This window comes from Arctopsyche grandis, chromosome 7, assembly GCF_051622035.1.
Source record: "Arctopsyche grandis isolate Sample6627 chromosome 7, ASM5162203v2, whole genome shotgun sequence".
In the NCBI taxonomy this organism is placed as follows: domain Eukaryota; kingdom Metazoa; phylum Arthropoda; class Insecta; order Trichoptera; family Hydropsychidae; genus Arctopsyche; species Arctopsyche grandis.
In genome coordinates, this window is record NC_135361.1 from 14,922,810 (window position 1) to 14,941,130 (window position 18,321).

Sequence of the window (18,321 nt, forward strand, 5' to 3'; positions counted from 1 at the left end):
ACAAAAGATCAATTTGTTGAATTGTAAGGTTTAATTAACATTTATTTTCTGACTTGTATTCTACTCTTAAGGTCATCTACCATAGATTAAAATGCATTGAACAATACCTGGCAATACTCCAATTGATACACTTCGATCGGTTCTCCATTGTCAGCTGGAATTTTCCATCTCAATTCAAAATGATCAGCATATGGTGATTGAACGATATCGCCTTCATTGGCCGAGCCCAAAAGTAGTTTCGGAGGTTCAGGTGATGATCTGTATATATAAGAAATTATAACAAAAAGTGTATTGTTATAAATTTATCACAGTAAAATATGAGTATATTCACCGTTTAGGCATATCAAATTGTTGATTTCCACCCCAAATACTTAAGCCTACATCATTTTTGGCAGCGAATCTAAAATCATAGCTTGTCATGGGCAACAGATTCTCAATAACGTATGGAGAATCAATGCTCCATGTTTTATTCTTTGCACGAGTCCAATCGTATTCTCTTTTGTCTTTGTACTGGACGACAAACGCTCTCATAGGCAAACCAAATCGTTCAGGAGGTCCATTGATTTCGAAAGTTATAGAAGTTGCGGTAAGACTAAGCAATCGAGTCTGTGTAGGGAAAAATCGATATAAAGCGTTAACAAAAAAAAATCATCAATTTATTGATTTTAAAATTATATAAACATCACCTGTTGTATGACGTCTGGAGCCTCGGCTAATTTCAATTCAATAATATGCTCTGAAGTGCCTAATACATTTCTTGCAACACACTTATAATCTGTATAATCTTGGTTGGCTCTCGGAATGATGATGAGATTGCTAGTGGGACCTGTTCCTTCAATGTTGATGTATCCAGGTTGTATTTCAAGAATTCGATCGTTTAATCTGTTTAAGTTGAAATCGTTATTAAACATGAACAATATAGTACGATCAAATTTGTAGGTGATTTTATTACCTCCATTCAATTGTTGCGTTAGGAATACTTTCAGCTAGGCATGTTAGGTTTGCAGGTCTTCTATCCCAGCTCCATACGGGAGGTTGGGTTTCGGATGCTTCGAATGATGGGGGGAATTGAACGGTGATGTGACCATTTTTATAAGCTTTATCTCCTTTGTTAGATGCCATGCACTCGTACAGTCCATCATCTGACCGATGAGTCTTGGAGATTGTAAGAGTTGCAATCGTTTCGCCGTCCTTTTTGTTTACTTGATGATCGAGTATGATTCTGAAGACAATTTCAATTGAAAACCTCGACTTTTCAAGTCAATTAAAATCATACGTATAAAAAAAGTACCTTTCATCACTGGTTTGTACGCCGACTACATAATAATCATTAGTGCCGAATTTTTTGAAACTAACAATCGGGGCAGGTCTTCCGTTAGCTTTGCAGATGATTTTGGTATCTAAGTGTACTGATGTCGTTACATTGATAAGCTCGTATATTTTTGGTTTGACTATCACCTAAAATTATTAAGTATTTTTTGAATTATAGCTATAATCCACAAAAAACAATCATAATAATAAAAAAATATATAATTACTTCAACGTTTGCAACGATTTCCTTCGTTCCAGCATTATTTTCAGCCATACAAATATATGGACCAGTATCACCTTCTTCTATCTTTGACATGGTGAGTATACCTCTATGATGGTCCACCCTAAATCTATCAGCTTTTGATAGATCCTAAAAATTTAAAACCAATTTAAATAAGCAATTATGAATTATACTATTACTACGATTAGTATGGTTTAAAAATATTTATCACTTCTAAAGTATTTTGTTTCGTCCATCTAAAGGTGGGTTGTGGTTTTCCAGTAGCTTTACAAGTCAAAGATGCAGTTTCGCCTTCCAAAACTTCTAAAGTTTCAGTGATAGGTTCAATTTCAGGCGGTGAATGGACCTGAAATAAAAATTAACATTGTACCTCATACATACATAGCAAGGCTAGGTTTTATAGAAATATATTAATAGCATACTTCTAATCTTATATTCCGTTCAGCAAGTTCACCGGTCAATATAACACCAGCCCGACAAGTGTAAATACCATCATCAGACTCTTGAACGTTTTTGATCAACAATCCTTTAGGTTCCGGAAGATATCGGCCGCCAATAGCAATCTACAAAAAATTAAGTTTGAATAAGTATGTATATTTCACGTATTGATTTTATAAGTATTGGATTAAACTAGACATACCTGGTCTCCGTTACGCATCCAATCGATGGTAGGAGGAGGGTTTGCAACAACTTCGCATTTAACAACATAGTCCCTTCCCTTGATAGGATATTGATTATCTGGAGCGTTTTTCCATGTGATGGAAACTACAAAAAAAAAGTAAAAGAATAATTATGAGGTAAAAAAAAGGATACAAAATAAAAATTATTGTTTAATTTTTTACCAATCGTATTGATAGTCACGTTAGCGTGTAGTTTTTGAGAATTACTATAAATGGCCGAACAATAATAAGTTCCAGCCATACTTTCGGTCAACGATGGTATAAAAAGACCCAATGATAATAGTCCAGGAAGTTGGTCGACATAAATCGGCGGTCTTTGCTCCTTTGGATTGCTAAAAAGATATTTTAAATCATTATTAAGTTTTTGTGCTAAATTCTACATATGTATATGTATGTGAATAAAATCAACTTTACCTGAATGGAATAGTTCTATTGGAGGGATCACGCCATTCCATGCCTGTGATGAGTTGGTTATCAGCACCAGTCGGTACACATGTTAGAAGAAGTGATTTTCCGACCGATTTCGCCTGCACCGGTTGAAGAGGCCAAATCTCTAATTTTGGATCTTCAGATGCTGATATGCCTGAAAACAATACAAAAAAAAATTAAACTTCATACATATAAAAGTCTATTTTAGCACTGCACGGAAAAGACCACTTGACTTATTCATACTATACAGCACCGCCCGTTTTCGGCACGTTCATACTTGCTCTGAACGATTTCAAGGCAAAATCAGCTTACATATACATTACAGGGCGCGACGATATGGCGCAATATTGCTTGCGCCCTATCTTCGAGTTAATATTGCATGGCACATGGCAATATTTTAGTTGGGGTACGGGTGCACTCGCCACTATGACACCATGTCAAAGGCAAAAAAAAAAACCGGTCCTGCTTGATACGTTTCCGTGACATGTACTGCTGTATAATATGAATAGGTCGTGTCGGATACTGCTGTTACGTATACGCCACGTACATACTACGGAACATGTGAATGTGTCCATATACAATGTACTTAAGAATATTTTTCCCTCTGCAAATTACGTGCAGTTACTGGTCTGTGCTGTGTTTTAATTAAATTAACCTTTAAGGTTGAAACAAACCACATAAAAGGAAATAAATATAATTAAGCCACTCGCGGAGGTTCGTTAGTTTAATTTAAACTAACGAACGCACATATAAAGAAAGATTCATTTATTTTTTACTGCTGATTTGAATATAAAATTCTTTATAACTTGCTTTTTTTTAACTAATCATGTTCAGTCTTCTACATACATAAGTACTCAAAGACAAAATTAGCTTCAAAGGTCAAAATAAAACATTTGAACTGTAAGGACGTCTATATATTATACGTGGTTCGGTGATTACTGGTCACAAAGTACTCGTCACAAAGTCACTAAAATCTCTATAACGGAACATCTGGCAGCCGAAAAGTCCATCATACTAACGAGAACTTGAGTGCCAAATATTGTGTATTCGTGATTTTCATGGCAAAAATTGTCTTTGTGACCACCGCAATGTGACGAATAGTCCAATTACCATTACACGTAGAATCTCCAATAGATATATGTATATATGTTACAGTTGAAGTGTATCTTCCAGTTGTAATATATTTTGAATAGTTGGAATATATTCAATCTAGCCTGGTATCAACTATCGTTATAGTGTATTTTCATTTGTGATATATGTTGACTAGTAGAAATATATTCCACCTAGTTGATTCATATGGCGAAAGTTGCGTAAGTAGATTCATATGGTGGATTAAATTCCAACTGTTCAAAATATATTACATACAACTGAAAATACAGTTCAACTATAAGTTGGTACCAGGTTATATGGTTTTCGTGAAAACATCACTCGAATAGTGAATTGAGTTGGAAAGTCACAGTAATCACCTAGCAAATATTAACGCATTATTGAATTCTAAAGCATTCGTAAAAACATCAGAGCTGTCAAAACTCAACTGTTATATTACAACTGGCGCACATTGTTGAAAGTGTATTTGCGCTTATAGAGATATAATTTACTGATTGAATTGTATTCGAATATGAATGACTTAAAACGCCAGTCGGAATATATTACAACTGAAAATACACTTCGACTGTGACATATGCATTGCATAGTCCTTTTCAAATGCAAATTTATATTGTAATTATTTTTCTTTAGATATGCATTCGTTTTTTAATATACACATCAGACCGTATCGAATCCCCAAGTGGTATGCGTTTGTGCATTTTATTCACAAGCTAACAGTTCCATTAAAACAATGATTGATTGACACATTCAAGCCGATGACACTAAAGCTGTACGAGAGACAGTGTACTGCCATTATCGAACTGTGAACACAACAGCCTGAGTATAATGAAAAACGTGCCAAAGTGGAATCCATCGTTCGATGTAAGCGCGAAATACTTTCCTAAGCTAAAATTAAACTCAAGAGGTCTTTTCTATTCTAGTCCCAGGACATACACTCCTGGCTGGTTCAAGTGATGTTGTGAGAGGATCTACATACACCCCCGTGCATAGTCTTCGTGCCGAAAAGACGAGAGTGCAATATAAACGGGATACATGTGCACTTATCACGTGTAAAAATTCAGCTCGTGCCATTTGAGTAAAATTGACACTTTGCACCCTTCGGCGAAGCAATCGAGTGGGGTTTATTAATGCGGAGAGTGCTCGAAGGACTATGTACATAGTTTGAGACAAGATTATGAAAATTAAATTATGGTGGAATATATTATACGAAATTTTACATGGCAGGGGTAGGGGGATGACGCTATTGGAAAAACAAAATATACATGAGGAACGTTCTCGTTTAGCAACGATCAATTAGAACGTACGCGGAGTTAATTTTCTGCACGATCGATTTCAACTACCCGAACGTATACGTATAATAAATAAATTGGTTTTGCTTGCTTTGTAGGTACGCGCGTTCGCCATAGCGAAATTCTATCGTCGCAAAAAGGAATACGAGAACTCATTACGCGTACAATTGAAGAATGGGTTTCTTTTTTTGGATTCAATTCATCAATTGCTAATGTGATGTTAGAATTAGAGGCGTACGATAATATGAAACTACCATATGTAGCTATCTAATGTACCCTTCTGGGTATCTCATACATAGTAAATCTCCAAAACAACATATGTATGTACATTGTAAATATAATGCTCTTAATATGTATTTCTATATAAAGATTAAGATTTGTTTGTGTTTTTCTGCTATTTTTATACAACTACCAAACAAACAACATATTTGAACAAAATTTTAACCAGCAGCATAGCTTGGTGGTTACGTTATTGCTAACCACCGAGAGGTTGCCGAGTTCGAGTCCGTGAGTTGATCTCGATTGAAAATAATTTATTCTGTGTATTTATGTAGTGCTACTGGTCAGACTTCAAACCGTTTTTAATGAAATCAGATAAATTGGCAAACTCCAAACTTGTATAAAAATACTGAACACTCAATGTAGGTATAGTTTAACAATCAACAAATTCGATCTGTCATAGCAATTAAGTTAGATACAATGAGAAAATCCACCAGACGGTAAATCTGGATTTTAATAATCAACCAGAGATCTTGCCAACAGCGTACATAAATCAAATATTTATGGCGAAAACACATCGAGTGGAATGTGGGAAGTATTTTTCTTTAGATACTTTTGAACATGCGAAAAAAACGCAGTATCCCTAGCCCAAATACATGGTACACAGTCCCAAAAATCACACCCTGGAGTGTTTTCGGTGATATTTTATCCTTGTAACGGAGAATCTCATATTTGAAGAAATGTAGGAGAAACTTGTCGGTTGCATATGAATATGCACAGGGCCGGCTCAAAAGTGCATCAGCTTAGGCACGTGCCTAGGGCTTCATAGACAAAGAGCGTTGCGAGGCGCCCCCATTTTTATTTTTTTGATTACTAAATTGAAAAATTAATAAAAAAAAAAATTGGCTATCTTTGAACTTATAAAACATTATATATTCAACTTAATTTTTCTACTAAGTAACAATACCGATTGTAAAATATTATAATTTACGAGAAACGCAGGAAGTTAACTGTCAAATATCAACGACTAGCGAATAAAACAGCAAATTGTCGTCGGTACAAATGGTAATTTGGAATTGTATTTTATATAAAATACCGCTGAAACATATGTATGTACATACATACATATATATATCGGGATAGATTTACATCCCGAAATTAAATATGTCAACTAATCATAAAACTAACGTCACTATAAAAATCGTCAATTCATTGTTGAATATAAATTAATGTCATCACATAACCGAATTTATTCATAGTTATCCGTATTTTATTTTATTTTATTCATTTTTATACATAAAACGTGCCTATTTTGAATACAAATTTTCGTTTTCGTCTTAATATATTTTTCTTCAACATAAAATTTCATGAAATTTATTGTTTAAAAATTTAAGGGGGGGAGGGGGCGCTGAAACCAATCTGCCTAGGGTCGCCATACACCATCGGGTCGGGCCTGCATATGCATAAACGTGCGACCTCCCAAATACATATATGCATTCTGCACGTGCAACTACACCCGAATTCGCCCATACCACTCAGTGTGTTTTCGCCCATGTAATGTAATGTCACTGTGGCTAATATGTTAAAAAATAAAATAAATAACTGAGGCTTTCAAGTCAAACGGAAATCAGCACGCTTTATCGATTCGACCGAACCAATCAAGAGCATCAACGAAGCCGATCGGTGATTTTCCAAACGGAATACACTAAAGTTAGGGGGGGGACACAGGCCCGCGCAGGGGCGGCGAATTTGTACGAAAAAGGGGTTTAAAATTGAACCGAATTCAAAATTAGAGACACGCTATGTGAATGTAATGTAGTCGGTGGTGCGCGAGAGGGTTAGTAGCTGAACGGTGAAAATGCCGCTCACGTAGCTGCAGCAGACGGCATGAACCGACGCTAATTCGCCAAGTCTCCCAGAAACGATACACACACACACACCCCCATGGAATCAGGGGATTTTGCATGAACCTATCGGGGACGCGACAATTGGTGCAAGGACAAAATGTTCAACGACAAAATGTACCCGAAAATTAGTGCACTGACAAAATGTACCCGCGACAAAATGTACCCGCGACAAAATGTTCAAAAATCCTAAATTATCCTATTTTAATGGCAAAAGTAACTTTTTATTGTATTATATTTATCGATGTATATGGTACTTTTTTTCGTATAGATCGCGGATGTTATTAAATTATTATAAATTAAAGGTGTTCTCAACCGTACCAACATATACTTATTTAAATTGAACAATTACATTTTAAGCGAATGTCATTGTGACTCATTGAATATCATTTTAAGATGTCATTGAATTAGTATAAATGACAGGGGTTCTCAACCGTATCCAATATTTACGTATTAAAATTGAAAAAAAAAACTTTCCGAGCGTATGAACTCCAGATTACATTGCATTAGTTTATATGGCAGGGCTTCTCAACCGTCTCCAAAATTTTCTTTATTTCAAATGAATAATTTACTTTTTATCGTACACATCGCGGGCGTTATTAAATTAGTATAAATGACAGGGGTTCTCAACCGTATCCAATATTTACGTATTTAAATTGAAAAAAAAAACTTTCCGAGCGTATGAACTGCAGATTACATTGCATTAGTTTATATGGCAGGGCTTCTCAACCGTCTCCAAAATTTTCTTTATTTCAAATGAATAATTTACTTTTTATCGTACACATCGCGGGCGTTATTAAATTAGTATAAATGACAGGGGTTCTCAACCGTATCCAATATTTACGTATTTAAATTGAAAAAAAAAACTTTCCGAGCGTATGAACTCCAGATTACATTGCATTAGTTTATATGGCAGGGCTTCTCAACCGTCTCCAAAATTTTCTTTATTTCAAATGAATAATTTACTTTTTATCGTACACATCGCGGGCGTTATTAAATTAGTATAAATGACAGGGGTTCTCAACCGTATCCAATATTTACGTATTTAAATTGAAAAAAAAAACTTTCCGAGCGTATGAACTGCAGATTGAGCGTATAAAATCCAACAAAAGGTCGATGATTTCCTCATTTATTTTGAGGTAAATTATATTGGGAAAATCATAGCGAATGTAAGGCGTGAACCTCGGGTAGCTTCCATAGACATATGGAATGTTCGAGACCGAATAATACATAATTATGGAAAAACAGATAACGAAGTAGAAGGCTTCCATATGAAAGTTGGCTATACAATTGGAGCCCAATTTCCAAACCTCTGGAAATTTTTGAAAGCCCTTCAAGGTCTCCAAGCCGAGACCGAGAAGTTAGTAGAAGAACTAAACTCCGGAGTTATGGGAAGACAACAGCGGCCGAAATACGTACAATTGGCAGAGAGGATAAAAAACGTGACAGCCAATTGGGCTAATCGACAAAGTTTGGAGACATACCTAAGAGGAATATCGTATAATTTTTAAACACGTTAGTTTTTATTCTAAAATATTATTTCGTTAAAATTTTGTATATAAAATAATATATAACATTCATTTTCAGGTGCGTACACAGGATATTTTTCTCGCAGCAGTCAAGTCAAGGGCAAACAGGGTTCTAGTTTATATATCTAGTCACATACTTATGTATATTATATTTAGTTATTAATTTTAAATCCTTGTATTTTAAAACTAAACTAAACTTATTTAATATGAAAAATATTAAATTCCTTTTAATGTACATATGTATGTATGTATCTACATTATTTAAATACTGTCATACCATTTTTTAATCTTACTAATTATGGATTTTTTAATATTATATACAATATTTTTATTTCCTTTTAGTACATTTTTTGTATCTTTTTTTTATAAAAGCTTCCTCTTATTATCGATATTCCATCAAATGCACAACTTTTTGCTTATTTATTTCTTATTATTTAAGAATGTATAAATTAAGTCATAATATACTCAAATTTTTTAAATGACATCAATATTTTTTTATGCAGCGGTAGCTGTTGATAAGCAATTATATTATAACTAAATTTGTCACTGATGTTAGGTATTTTAAATTTTTAATTTAACAATTATTGTTTTAATCTGAAAATTGATAAATTTTGTGTTTTAATGTTTTAAATTTAATGACATGTGCATTTCAACAGTTCGAACTATGATGATTCCATTATTTGAGAGCAGATCACTTTTAATCTTACAATTAATGATGTATTATTTTAATTGAATATTGTTTATTTATTAAAATAAATATTATTAAAAAATTAAGTAATAAATTTAAAAATGATTTTAAAAATACATGTCAAATGATGATCTTTTTTCTTTATCTATTTTGTATGCTCATATTATGTTTAAATGATTTTTGTTTTGTTTTCAACTGAATACAACTTATTTCATATGAAGAAAAGATTTGTAATTTTGGCTTTTATTTATTTATTTTCATTATAAGATTTTATATTACGGTTGAGAAGCCCTGCCATATAAACTAATGCAATGTAATCTGCAGTTCATACGCTCGGAAAGTTTTTTTTTTCAATTTAAATACGTAAATATTGGATACGGTTGGGAACCCCTGTCATTTATACTAATTTAATAACGCCCGCGATGTGTACGATAAAAAGTAAATTATTCATTTGAAATAAAGAAAATTTTGGAGACGGTTGAGAAGCCCTGCCATATAAACTAATGCAATGTAATCTGCAGTTCATACGCTCGGAAAGTTTTTTTTTTCAATTTAAATACGTAAATATTGGATACGGTTGAGAACCCCTGTCATTTATACTAATTTAATAACGCCCGCGATGTGTACGATAAAAAGTAAATTATTCATTTGAAATAAAGAAAATTTTGGAGACGGTTGAGAAGCCCTGCCATATAAACTAATGCAATGTAATCTGCAGTTCATACGCTCGGAAAGTTTTTTTTTCAATTTAAATACGTAAATATTGGATACGGTTGGGAACCCCTGTCATTTATACTAATTTAATAACGCCCGCGATGTGTACGATAAAAAGTAAATTATTCATTTGAAATAAAGAAAATTTTGGAGACGGTTGAGAAGCCCTGCCATATAAACTAATGCAATGTAATCTGCAGTTCATACGCTCGGAAAGTTTTTTTTTTCAATTTAAATACGTAAATATTGGATACGGTTGGGAACCCCTGTCATTTATACTAATTTAATAACGCCCGCGATGTGTACGATAAAAAGTAAATTATTCATTTGAAATAAAGAAAATTTTGGAGACGGTTGAGAAGCCCTGCCATATAAACTAATGCAATGTAATCTGCAGTTCATACGCTCGGAAAGTTTTTTTTTTCAATTTAAATACGTAAATATTGGATACGGTTGGGAGCCCCTGTCATTTATACTAATTTAATAACGCCCGCGATGTGTACGATAAAAAGTAAATTATTCATTTGAAATAAAGAAAATTTTGGAGACGGTTGAGAAGCCCTGCCATATAAACTAATGCAATGTAATCTGCAGTTCATACGCTCGGAAAGTTTTTTTTTCAATTTAAATACGTAAATATTGGATACGGTTGAACATTTTGAACATTTTTGAACATTTTGTCGCTTAAACATTTTGTCGCGGGTACATTTTGTCGCGGGTACATTTTGTCGCGGGTACATTTTGTCAGTGCACTAATTTTCGGGTACATTTTGTCGTTGAACATTTTGTCCTTGCACCAATTGTCGTGTAACCGAACCTATCCACCCGAACCTCACACAAAAGGCCACCCCCCACCCCCTCCCTTCACTGACCGACGAAAAAATAAATTAAATTAAATCGAAACGTACGGGTAAATAGTGCTCTACATTCCGCTGTGAATATATTACTGTGTTACACTGGCTATGCATATATGTATGTATATAGAGATTAGTCTCTGGCTACGACATTTATCGTAGTTAGATACGCTACGACATACACATTTCCCGATTTATTTCGTGACCGATTGCTGCTGGCAAGATCTGGATGGTTAATCGTATTTTGTTAGCGTCCGGCAATTTATTTATTTACATATTAGCCATAGTGACATTACAGAATATCCTAACCCATCACTTTGATCAGACATATAATTATAGTACAAATACTATACATATGTATACATATAATACTAGTGATGAACCCAATGAAATATCATCGCATGGGTGTTGACATATTAAGTTATTAAATAAAAAATAATTAAAAGAAATGTGTCGGTCCTGTGTTCTATCCGGACGCGGTCGAATTTTTTTCAAATACCTTTTAAATATATTTAATTTATATTTCATTGTTTAATATGAAAAAAAAAATGGTGAAAACTACCTACTTACAAACATATAAATAATTAAAAAACACCAATAGAAAAATTAATTAATTAAATAACTTTCAAATTTAAGCTAATCTGAATTCGTTGATTGTTGCAATATAGGTAGATACACATGCTTGCCGTTTTTAATTAATATCTGCATATATAATGTTTAGATATGTACACAGTTAGACATAGTATCGATTTAAGGCGAAAACACACTGAAAGGAACGGCACGGCACGTCTTCGTGGCTTCCAGTCAAGGAAAGGCGTTCCCAGTTAATTGTTAATTCGTACGATTTTATTATGTCTCTTAAATTTCATCAAATATGGGATTCACCGTTATTGATAACTGTTAAGCCTGTTAATTACAAGCATAAAATATCTCCGAAAAACAGGGGCTCAGATATGGCTAGGCGTGCTTGGTTTTTTTTGCATACTCAAAAGTATCTAAAAAAAAAAAAAAAAAACACGTGCCGCGTGCCTCTCAATGTGTTTTCGCCTTTAGGGTGACATAATTTTCATAACTGACCTTGGGGAAATATTGTTCGTTTCTTAGAAAAATCATGTTTTTACAAGCTTTTTTGCGCTCTGGAACACTGATGCAACGGTAAATTATTTGCGGTGGTATTTTAAGGATATAAAAAAATATTAAAATACAGTATAAATATCATATCTCAATCACTTGTTTTCTTTAAATATACTTGAAAAATATTTTTTTAATGTTGGTGCTTATTCAATATTCCTTAAAGAAACGAGACACCCGCCAAGAGACTTGTATTATATTAATTTGAAAATAATAAAAAAGAAATACTTTAATTTTCCGGCAGAGTGAGGACCACTCTAATAAAATATACATACATATTTTTACATAGAACGAAGGAGATGAGGAAAATCGGGGAAGAATCGGAAGAAAAATGAGTTATTGCAGGTACTCAGCGTTGTCGTCGGGGGAATTCCTGTGTAAATTATATATTTACGGGAACGTCTAAAATTGCCGTATTATTTAAGGCTTGCTGGAGGAAATTATGCGAAGTGTATGTAATATTTACTTGTTTGTATTATAATATAATATACCTATAATAAATTGCGAGCCATTTTCCGCGCCCCCGCTTAGTGCTAATTATAATTAATGCGAAAGAAGTTTTAAATTAACAATGAAATTACCTTTCTTTAGGAAAATGTAATGACATAAAAAGACAACTTGAAATATGGGTAACGAAAAGACGCACCACTTTTCTTGTTTTTTTTATATAGCAGCTTTAGGTGCGGAGAACATCTGCGTCCTAATATTTTATTACCTTACTTTAATATCATCATTGTCGGCCATGCACCATCCAAAGCTGGATTAAATGCGCTTCTTCCACATCCCGGACTGAATTTGTCCATTTAATTATATACTTTTTTATTAGCCTCTTCTTATTTTTAATTTTGTCAGAACAACGCATTTATAGCCCACCATTCTTTCAATCTACGTTCTTCTTCTTTCATCTTGGGTACCATTTATGTAAACATGCATGTAACTCAAATTTTTCATCTCGTCACACTAAGCATAAAATGTTCCAAACTTCTATGAGTGAACTGGCTCTTTGATACCTATTTTGTTTGAAAATTCAACTGACAAGTTGCGAATAGTAATGAATCTCTTTTGAATGAATTAATATAATAATATATAGTATGAAAAAGATAAAGCTATGGGCGTTTAAATAATTAAAATCTGACAAAACGAGTGGGTGGCGGGAAGTCAAACAAATAAGGCTTCGGCCCACTAAACGTCATCCTCTTCAAAAATTTTGCATTCTTAAACGTGTTTATTACGATTATTTTTCACCATCGAACTATCGGAAGCGATTTAAATTTCTATCGGTGATCAAACCGCGCAAAATGGCAAAGTTTCAAACCGATCGAAGGAATGTAAGAAATAGTGTCGGACCAAAAGGCGAAGTGAAGCTAATAAAAGCCTTGGATTTAACGGATATTTCCCAGTGGAAGGTGTGGGGGTATTAATGAAGATATCTAGGTACATTTTACTCGTATGAAAGAAAAATGAGAATGGATTATAATGGAAATTTTGGCACTCTTCCTTGGTTAAATTTTTGGCAAAGTTCTTTGGTTCAATTAATCTTAGTCTTTATACTTATATTACCATAAAATATTATAACAATAATAATTACAGATGAAACTGAAAATGTTCACAATTTTTTTTTTTTGAAATTTGAGGAAAAAACTGACTAAAATTATTTGTTAAGAAGTTTAAATATTTAATAATTTTAAAATAAAATAAGATCAAATCAAGATACAGATTATAGTCAAGAAATTGGGTAACTTAATATATTAATTAATAATTAGGATATATTTATTCATAAATCAATGAATATAAAAACATTTAATTAATAAAGTTTATTATGCTTATTGAAAGATCTCGGTTTTTTGTGTATTTTAAAAAAACCTTAAAAAATAACCATGTCCTTTTAATAATTGAATCCTTAATCTATGTACATACATATGTATCTCTAATGGAAAAATATGAGAATACGATTTGGAATACGGACAAAATTTTATATTCGCAAAAAAAAACATAGATAAAGTAAAAAATGTGCATGTTAAAAAAATGTACATGTTATGTACGTGAGCGTCGGCGATGCACAAAACGTAATTCGTAATTCGTAATCACTTCGTAATTCGTGCATCAATTTCTTTCCGGAACCAGTCGTTTCAATGTCTTTAACTTTATTTTTATTCGTGTTTCAATTCCTTTTCGAAACCACCCGTTGAAATCAACGGGCACAATACTAGTATTTTTTTTTAATACTAAAAAATGTACAAGTTTTCAAATAAATTTTTCCATAATTTACTTTGTTTTTATAAACGAAAAAATTTAATATAATATTTTAATAATAAAATAAAATGCAAAATTATTTTACCGTTTATTATTATTATTGTTATTTTAGCATTATGATAAACTGTTCAATTTGGATTATTTCATTAAGAGGCATTATTATTCTTGAAGCAAAATGTAAAAATAAAATATACGAATAAAAAATATTTCAATAAGCATTTATTATGCCCGAGCGTGAGCTTATAAAAGAAAAATTGCCATAAAAGTCGCGATAAAATGGCGGCGTTTTTAAAACGTGTGATGAAATCGGAAGAAAGAAGGCTGTACGATAGTCCGCTGAAAGCACAAAGATAAGCCGATGTGAAAATATACGACGACAAAAAGCGTATTATTTTTATTTATTCGTTTTTTTCATTTTGAATGCTCACTTGGCGGCAAAATAAACGCGAATGCAATGCAACTACAATATTTATAGGTACATACAAAATATGCCTGACAGCTTTATGCATGCATACATTTTCGATTATAAGCCAAACGAATTAACAATGAATACATTGCGACGATGAAAGTCTCTACTTTGAATATTAAATCAATTGAATATTAAATCTAATGCTTGAGAAAATTTGAATTCGTAAAAAGGCCCGTTCGAAAGGGTCAAAAACGCAGATCAAAGGGAATCATGCCGTTGTTGAGATTAACGATGTGAACTTGGACAATTTTCAAACGTACATATGTATGTATGCTGACGAAGCGATATTTCTACATCTGCCATATGTAAATAATGTGTATGGGTCTCGGAATTTTTAAGCTAATCAAAACGATATAAATATTTAAGTAGCAGTTCAACGCTGGCAGATATTTACATTCGAATGAACTTTATGTCGTGCGAGTGCGGGTATATGTATGTACATTAGATACATACATAGTAAACGGGTAACTGCAGGTTAAGGGGTTAAATTGATTTCTCCCTCTTTAAGTTCAATGTATACGGATCAAACAGAAAAGAAAATGTAGTTTCGAAAGGTAAAAATAAAACTTTTCAGATCGGCAGGGGGTACAAGCATTAAACGTACACCGGGAAACTACATAGGTACATATGTACATACATACATATATCGATCGGATAGAAAACTAAAACGATTTAAGTAAAGCATGGATACATACATATACATATACTTTACTCTTGAAACGAGTTTTCCAAAGTACTCATTTAAATTCTTAATTCAGTTTGGTAAAACATCAATTTATTTTCAAAATGAAAATGTATATATCATATTTTATTTTATTTCAAACGAACATGTACCTACATATTTACACTCACCTTTACAGGTCGCTTCAAAGCAACGAGTGTATTAATACAGATACAATACAATAATACAATTAATACAAGCGTTTTTATACAATGGGAATTCATACAAAAATCATCCACAGTGACATCTATGGAGAAATTTTTGCAGCATTTTTATTATATAAATTTGCGAAACTCAAGACGCTGAATAACTTGAGATTTGCAAGAGAGATTGGAAAGGAGATGCAAATTCACAGGAACCGTTTTTATGAATATCAGAAAAATTGACAAACTCTCAAAGGAGACCTGGAGTCACAAACCAAGGTCTGGCCAATAGCTACTAGTGGGAATCAAACCGTGACCACTCCACTCGAAAGCATAATATACTAATACCTAGTCCACGCTGCTGGTTGCGCTATGTATCCAAGGGGAGATTTACAGATCTGAAGCCTCACATATGCCCAGAAGCAAAGCTTGGTGGTTGAGTTAACGCTGTCCAAGGACAGGTTACCAGGTTACTCGATTGGAAAGATCTATCTGCTGACAAATTATTAAACTAGTCTAAAAATGTATCTGTCGTAGAGATTTTTAATTAGCCAGCTGTATAGCTCCGTTGTTGCGGTAATGCTAATCCACAAGAGGATTCCAGGTTTAAGCCCTCGGTTGACCTCGATCGAAGAGCATTTTTGGAGTATTTCTGCAGTGCTGTTGGTCATACTTATTTATTTATATTTGTGACTCCAGTCGATCATTTCCTATCAGAGTTTGCCAATTTATCTGATTTCATTGTTGAAACGGTTCTTCATCAAATTGGCAAAAACATACTACCTACTAATTGTCACCACTATTTGATTATGATTTTAAATATAATCTATAAATTTATATATGTACAATGTTGAATAACATATGTGTTACTCAGGGGCCCGTAATGGCATCACGGTAAAATATAAATAAAAAGATAAAAAGCTTGAAAAAACATGTTTTTCCTTAAGAGATTAGCAACTTGTCTATCCTAGCGCCCTGACGACTTGTCTATCCAAGTCGATCGTTTCATATCAGAATTTGCCAATTTATCTGATTTTATTGTTTAAAAAAATTGGCAAAAGCCATCTTATAATATTTACTTTACTTCTTCTTCTTGTTAATGCCTTGTCCGCATCCGGACGTTGGCGACCACCTCGTCGATTATTTGAATATATCCGCATCGGTCTTCAGCGGCTCGGAACAGCTCTTCGGCGCTCATATCGGTCCACATGCGCATGTTTCGAAGCCAAGATAACTTTTTCCTGCCAATCCATTTTTTTCCTTCTATTTTCCCCATGGTTATCAAACGGAGAAATTCGTATTTTGGACCCCGTATCATGTGTCCGAGGTACTCCATCTTTCTCCGCTTGATGACAGAAACAAGTTCCCTGCCTCTCCCCATCATGCCGAGGACAGCTTCGTTTGATATCTTTTTGGTCCACGGAATCTTCAGCATACGCCTATAGACCCACATCTCAAAAGCTTCAATGCGGCTGATCATCTTGGTTTTCAGAGTCCACGTCTCACATCCGTGTAGTAATACTGTCCAGACGTAGCTCTTCGCGAATCTCAACCGCGTATGAAGATTGAGATGCTTGTTTGTAAGGGCCGCCTTCATTTTTACAAATGCTGTTCTAGCCATCTCGATGCGGATTTTTAGATCTTCATCTGGGTCCATCTCTTCATTCAGCCAGGTACCCAGGTATTTGAATCTTTTTACTCTTTCTATCACCTCTCCATCCAAGGTTAGATTCCCGGTGTCTGTTTGCATTCTATCTACTATCATAAATTTTGTTTTCTTTAGATTTATGCGCAGACCTCTTCGATTGCTTTCTTGATGTACACGGTCTAGAGATCTTTGCAGGTCTGCTAAATTTTCAGCGACTAGTGCCGTGTCATCAGCATATCTTATATTGGTGATCGTCTCGCCGCCCACCTTGATGCCCTCCGCCTCTTGGAGAGCATCGTGGAAGATGGATTCGGTGTAGGTGTTAAAAAGAGTAGGTGATAAGATGCATCCTTGCCTGACGCCCCGTTCTATAGGAATCTCATCAGTGAATTGATCATCGACACGTACTACTGCAGTCTGATTCCAATAAATATTTCGTAGCAATCTGACATCTCTGTCATCCAGGCCAATATTTTTTAATGTTTCCATCAGGCGAGCGTGTTGGACACGGTCAAAGGCCTTTTCAAAGTCTATAAAGAAGATGTACACAGGTTTACGGACTTCTCTGCATCTTTGGAGTAGTGTTTTCATACAGAAAAGGGCCTCTCGGGTACCCAAGCCTTGTCTGAACCCAAACTGCTCTCTGCTAATCGCCTCTTCACACCGTGAGTAAATTCTGCCCTGTATTATCTTTAGTAGGATCTTCAATGTGTGACTCATTAGGCTAATTATTCTGAAGTCGCTACACGTCCTCGCGTTACTCTTTTTGGGCAACGGGATAAATATGGATTGTAACCAATCGCTAGGTACTACTATTTGAATATTATTTCAAAATTTATGATATATAAATTTATATACATATGTACGAGTTTAATGCCTCAGATTTCGCTCATGGGCAATCTGATAATGGCATCATCGGAAAATATAAATTGGGTCCATCGGCTATGCTGCCTTGTCCGAAGAATAAATAAATAAATATCAAATATTTATA

The 18,321-nt window shown here is 33.9% G+C and overlaps 1 protein-coding gene across 1 annotated transcript in view; it reads right to left on the minus strand.

The window, feature by feature from the left end:
• The window catches only part of Fas2 (neural cell adhesion molecule fasciclin 2), a 229,914-nt gene that overhangs the window by 13,824 nt on the left and 197,769 nt on the right, over positions 1-18,321 (minus strand). Inside the window, exons 2-12 of the mRNA XM_077435328.1 lie at positions 2,647-2,815; positions 2,395-2,564; positions 2,193-2,317; positions 1,975-2,115; positions 1,764-1,898; positions 1,538-1,681; positions 1,292-1,458; positions 953-1,222; positions 687-882; positions 332-606; positions 108-258 (exon numbers count right to left, since the gene is read on the minus strand). Coding sequence (XP_077291454.1) covers positions 108-258; positions 332-606; positions 687-882; positions 953-1,222; positions 1,292-1,458; positions 1,538-1,681; positions 1,764-1,898; positions 1,975-2,115; positions 2,193-2,317; positions 2,395-2,564; positions 2,647-2,815 — 1,943 coding nt within the window. The remainder of the gene's footprint in view (positions 1-107; positions 259-331; positions 607-686; positions 883-952; positions 1,223-1,291; positions 1,459-1,537; positions 1,682-1,763; positions 1,899-1,974; positions 2,116-2,192; positions 2,318-2,394; positions 2,565-2,646; positions 2,816-18,321) is intronic.